Source organism: Nothoprocta perdicaria, unplaced genomic scaffold (assembly GCF_003342845.1).
Source record: "Nothoprocta perdicaria isolate Ctin4 unplaced genomic scaffold, notPer1 scaffold_200, whole genome shotgun sequence".
Classification (NCBI taxonomy): domain Eukaryota; kingdom Metazoa; phylum Chordata; class Aves; order Tinamiformes; family Tinamidae; genus Nothoprocta; species Nothoprocta perdicaria.
Genome location: NW_020455206.1, coordinates 13,568 through 19,599, shown reverse-complemented (window position 1 = coordinate 19,599; position 6,032 = coordinate 13,568). Strand labels below are relative to the sequence as shown.

Genomic DNA, 6,032 nt, shown 5'->3' with positions numbered 1-6,032 from the left:
GGCGGGGCGGCGCGGCGCGCGGGGGGGCCGCCCGGGATCGAGTCCCCGCCGGGGTCGAGTCGCCGCCGGGATCGAGTCCCCGCCGGGATCGTGTCCCCGCCGGGATCGTGTCCCCACCGGGAGCGCGTGGCCCCGCCGGGATCGAGTCGCCGCCGGGATCGAGTCGCCGCCGGGATCGAGTCCCCGCCGGGATCGTGTCCCCACCGGGAGCGCGTGGCCCCGCCGGGATCGAGTCGCCGCCGGGATCGAGTCCCCGCCCGGGATCGAGTCCCCGCCGGGATCGTGTCCCCGCCGGGAGCGCGTGTCCCCACCGAGATCGTGGCCCCGCCGGGATCGAGTCCCCGCCCGGGATCGAGTCCCCGCCGGGATCATGTCCCCGCCCGGGATCGAGTCCCCGCCGGGATCGTGTCCCCGCCGGGATCGTGTCCCCACCAGGATCGAGTCCCCACCGAGATCGTGTCCCCGCCGGGATCGTGTCCCCACCGGCATCGTGTCCCCACCAGGAGCGCGTGTCCCCGCCAGTAGCACGTGTCCCCGCGGGATCGTGTCCCCGCAGGAGCGTGTCCCCGCCAGGAGCCTGTCCCCGCCGGGATCGAGTCCCTGCCGGGATCGTGTCCCCACTGGGATCGTGTCCCCGCTGGGAGTGCCTGTCCCCGCCACGGCGCTGGGCAGGGCGGCCGCGGGGCAGCCCCTTCGCACCAGGACGCGACTTCCCCCGCGTTCCTAGGCCCGGCCGCGCTAAGGCAGGCCTGGGGAGGATGTGTGGGCCTGCTGACGAGCCGGGCACGGCCAAGGCACTGTCCGTCCTGGCCTGGCCGTGACCAGTTGCGGAGTGTCCCTGTGCTGCGCTTGTTTCTGTCCAACTGCCTAGGAATGAGTGTCCAGCACAGCAGGCTCTCTCAAATGGTTTCTGCCCAGGTCTCTTTCAAGGTCTCACTTGAAACTTTAACCCCTGCTTCCAGCACTGATTTGACCTGGCTTTGGGGAGAGACTGAGGTCAAGGGCCGTGTCTTCACTGTGCCTTGCCAGAACAAAGGAGATCAACAGGCCAAAGGACTATCCAGAAAAGAGTTTGGCCGGTGCTGCTTCAGTTACACATGCTGGTCCAAGAAAGCAGGTTTTCATCATTTGTCTGACCTGCAGAGGATGCAGAAGGTCTTGCACTTACCTCTCTGAGAGGTCTCCACTAGTGAAAATTCAGACATACCAACAAAAACAACAGGAAGTTATTGTGTTTGTTTGTTGTCCTGTTGGAATTAATGTTTTTCATCAGTTCATTCCAAAYTGTGAACAGGATTTTCAGGTCTATACTTTTATACAAAGCACCAACTTCTTGTCCCTTTATCAAGTGCTATACATGCAGACACAGGACAACACTCTGCACATGCACACACCATCCCAATTCTATTGGAAGCCATGGACACGTTCCTGATACAAACAGCGATGATCTGAACATGTTTCCTGAGCAGAAGGGTGGCCTGAAAGAAAAACTGTGATGTAATCCCACTTTGGAGATCTAAAAGGTCATTGCTATGCAGGGTAAGAATGCTCTACAATTTTCAAAGTGAAAATACCAGAATTTGTCACATTTTGCACTGCTGCTTTTTATCATCTGTCAGACGGTCCTCTTTAATCTTTTCATTTTATATTCAGAATGCGGGAGGCAAGGGGAAGCCCTAATAAACAAATCACCTGCCTAGTGCTCTGCTCTTGCCTTTGCATTGCTGAAATCCAACAATAGAAGCATTTAGTACTTTGATTTTATTCTCCTTCCCCAAATGATTTTCAAGGACTGAACGGAGTTTTTTGTCTCCGCAAAATAATTAAAAGTGCACTAGATTTTCCTTAGTTTTATGGGCAACTTTAAACTCGCTCTTGGTTGTGTGCATCCTCTGTAGGACTTCTCTTTAGACTGCAAACAAGTGCCTTTACTTTGTCCATCATCAGGAGCCTTGCTCAAGGTGAGCTTCTCTGCAGGCTTTAGTAACCTGTAAGCACAACTGTATGCCAGCTGCCTCTCCCCATGTTACAAGCACAGAATTTAATTATAATTCTTTCCTGAGCCTGCAGCATTGCCCTCATTTGGTGTGGAAAGGAAAACAACATCCTTGCTTTGCTAATTCGGGCAACTAGATTTTCTTTTAATATATTTTTAGTGTTATTTGCTTGTTCATCCATCTCTGTTTGGTTTGTTCACCATGTCTGCCCCTAGTTCTCATAACAACATTAGAGCCTAAAACCTTCGCTGCCAGATAGCCAGGTTTTAACCTGGCTGGTACCACGGTCTTCTAGGGGGTTGCCAGACTCCCGACGTGCTGTTTCCAGGAGTGTTCTTTATATAAATGAACCTTCATGGAATGGCATTCCTCTAAAATTTCAGGGATGTTGGTTTTCGGAAATGCAGCTGCTCCCTAGCCCTGTTCTTCCACCAGGAGTGCGGCTCCAACCTGGGGGAGGAGGTGGGGCAAGAAGGGTGAGCAGCCCCAAACTCAGCCCTGCGGCCGCACTCCTGGCAAACATGAGGAACTGCATTTTCTACCTGGCAATGGAAGGCAGCCTCAAACAGGTGAACGGACTACCAGTGCAGGGAAGCCTATCTAGCATTTCAGAGGTTCTCTTTTCATCAAATATCAGCGATGTGTGAGTGTAGAGACTGGATAGCCCCAAGAAAAGCTAACCCTGTATAATACCTAACATGAAAAATCACAGATAATCAGCAAGGCAGGCATAGAAAAATAAATGAATGTGTTTTTGACTGCAGAAGTTGACAGTCTCAGAGCTTGCAAAAACTTGTAAAGAAGACAGCAGTCATGGATGTGCAGAGGCTACTTTTCATTCCCAGCTTGGAGGTTATGTCTGCACCTGTAGGATTAATTCCTGTCCTAACTAACCTCCATGTGGCTCCTTTGAGGAACAGGGCTTCATCTTTTCAGAGATCTGACTGGAGTTACCAGTTAATGGTTGGGCTTTGACATGGTTTTGAGCAACAGTTGGGGAGGGAGTGGGAGTGCTGAAACAGATGACTTAAAACTTCTTTGAGAAATAATAGATCCTAAAATGCTATTATATAAATTGGACACATGCTTCTGGCCCTGCATTGCTTTCTATAGAAGCACCACGGTAGGCTTTGTAACGTGTTCCAAATTAGAGAATGTGAGATTCTTATCTCAAATGAGACCAAATGAAGAGTTACCACTTGATATATGTTTATTATTGCACTCAACTCATTAATTTCTATTAAGTTAGCAAAGTACTAATCATATCCATTTAATTAAGTAATGCAGCTAAGGGGCAACTTCTCTGAAACTTATGTGGCATTTTTTTCCTCTCAAAATATGGCAGATATTGCAATGTTAAATATTGCAGGAAATTTTGACTACCTTTTAATTTAAATTAGAAAAAGGAGCAAAGGAAATATCCTTCTGGATTAGTGAGCAATCATCAGCACTGCCATATCTAACTTTATGCTCATTCTATAGAACAAAGCTGGTCCTACATTTTTGATGCTGCTTAGCTCCTGGTGGTATTACACACTGAGCACGAAATCGAGTGCAGTCAGCACGTCAATAACTGCTATCACTAAACAGAGACATGTTCTCTTTCCTGCTGTACTTTGTCTTGGTGACTAATGCCAGATATTTCAGACATCTCTAATGCACTTCAATTTCTCCTGTCTGTACTGCATCRTACTTAGGTAGTGATTCCAGACCAAGACTCATGACTTACCAAAACTCTGATTGTTTTCCTTCTTGTGTATGCATGACTAAATATAACAGCATATTTTCTTACAGTATTTGGTATGTCAGTATTCAGACTCTCAGATAACTACTAGTGAACATCAGCAATCCTTGCATGAATCCCACAGGCATGGGGTTCCCACMTGCTGTTACTAACCTCTTTCTCAGTTAAGAAATGGCAGTTTCTTCCCTCTCTTCATTTCCGATATCTTAAACAGATTTTAATTTGTTCTTCAGTTCCCTCATTGTCTTATGTGAGAAATTGTATCAGAATGCTGTTGAAAACAAATCTAAATATTGTCATCTGATTATTTTTGTCCATTATTTTAACACTTGCAAGGAACTCTAAGAGTGGGGATGCATGGCTTGCCCTTCCAAACCTGGTTATTGCAATCATGCAGGGGTTCTGTGCGTATTCACATTAAGTGACTTAAATATACTTCAGCTGTTCCACATCATAGCATTTACAAGACTTACCAGAATCCCTCATAGTCTGATGTGATACAAAGCTGCCACATTGATTATACTAGAACACTTTTGTAGTTAAAATGTTGAGGAAACCATCTTGCAGCTGTGTCCTTTGTGCTCGTGACAAGGATTGCTCAGTGCAGAATGCCGAGGAAAACTTCCTAGCTTCAACAGTCTTGTGCTAAAGAGAGGTCGTTCAGGTTTCTCAGAATGTTTKGTGGAAAATTTACAATTTATTTTTGCTTGATACACTAGTTCTTCTTTCCTAGTCATTATTCTCTCATGTATTGCCTATTAGTGTACTGGTTTTCCTGCACAGATCTATTAAAATATTTTTGTTCACACAGTTCTGGGGCGAACAAACTGTAGTTTGTTCTCTTCCCTGCATTTGGCAGTATGTCTTTTCAATGGTACATAGAGAAACAAGAGCTGAGCAAAAGTGGTGCAAAGTTGGCCAGTTTTCCTCCAGGCTTCAGTTCTGTGATTACACAGCTATGATTTATTTTGATATTTAAAAATGTTTCTACCTACTACTTGTAATAAAAGTCCACAATAAGGCAAGAAAAAATGTATTTTTTTTCCCTCTTCACTATTCTTGTGTGAACCTCATCAACTCTGACTCCCTACAAAAAAAAGAAAAAAAAAAAGAAAAAAAGGAGAGGCACAATCTGCTCCCACCGACTGTTGGAACCGTCCCCTCCAAGTCCAGATGCCTGGCTCTGCAGGGGCTGAATGCTTGGACAGTCAAACCACGACCTGAACCGTAGCCCCACATCCCTGAACAGCTAGGGAGGTGTCTGATGGTCAGTGCTGATAGCTGTTAGTGCACTGCTGCAGTATTGCACAAGCAGACAGGTGACCCACAGTAAGCGGAAACACCATAATGAACTTTGTCCTGGCACAGGCATCATCATTTGCGATGACCCATTTTACTGACCTATTATCATGATTCTCTGTAGTTTGTATTCATTTTCATTTTAGTCAAGTCTCTGCTCTCTTAGAAGATGAGCACAGTACTATGAGACTTTTTTTTTTTTTTTATTCATGTCTTCAGTTCGATAAACTGCTGTAATCCTTAGTCTTTAATGTTGTAGGAAGTAAAGGCAGAGGGGTAGGGGCTAATCCCTTAATATTCAAAGGGAAAAGGACAGGAGATTTTCCAGCAGGTCTTCAGTGACTCCAGCTAAAACAGAATCTGCCCCTGCAAATTAGCAGCTCATTAACATGATTTGCAGATATGGGGTCAGGAATCCTCTCTCATCCATTGAAGGAATTGTTCATGGGATAGTAGTTCATAAGGGACATCTTAWGATGGAACAGGCCTAAGAGAGAAGGCAGGAAGCTAGTAAACCTATGCTTACAGCTGGACACACATTTCTGTAGGAATCAATTTTGTGGTATTTTGACATGTTCTGACACAGCACCAAGATATTTAGCACCAAATTTACCTTAAAAGTCCAGTAATGGGAGGTGAGAAGAATTTGGAATCCAGAGCTCATTCGCAGATTGTTCAGGTTCATCAAGAAGTTTAAAATATGTCCTTGTTGAAAACATGAGCTCTTTGTTGAGCAATGCATGCTATAGTCAGWTGGTCACTGAGGGGTATGAAGCAACTGGAGAACACAGAAGAACAGGAAGGCAGGTATCTCTTAAATATTACAGAACAATGTCACTATTTTTGGAATGAGGGAGCATGGCTCTTCTGGGCTACTGATGGATTATGTTATTGGATTGTGCCTGACTGGTAGAGCAGGAGACTCCACAGCCTCCCTGGGCAGCCTGTTCCAGGGCTCTGCCACCCTCACAGTGAAGAAGTTCCTCCTCACA

The 6,032-nt window shown here is 46.3% G+C and overlaps 1 protein-coding gene across 1 annotated transcript in view; it reads right to left on the bottom strand.

The window, feature by feature from the left end:
- SHB (SH2 domain containing adaptor protein B) overlaps positions 1-4,255 on the bottom strand; it is a 64,280-nt gene extending 60,025 nt beyond the window's left edge. Inside the window, exon 1 of the mRNA XM_026038094.1 lies at positions 4,215-4,255. Within this exon, the coding sequence (XP_025893879.1) occupies positions 4,215-4,255 (41 nt within the window). The remainder of the gene's footprint in view (positions 1-4,214) is intronic.
- Between the last annotated feature and the right edge of the window lie 1,777 nt (positions 4,256-6,032).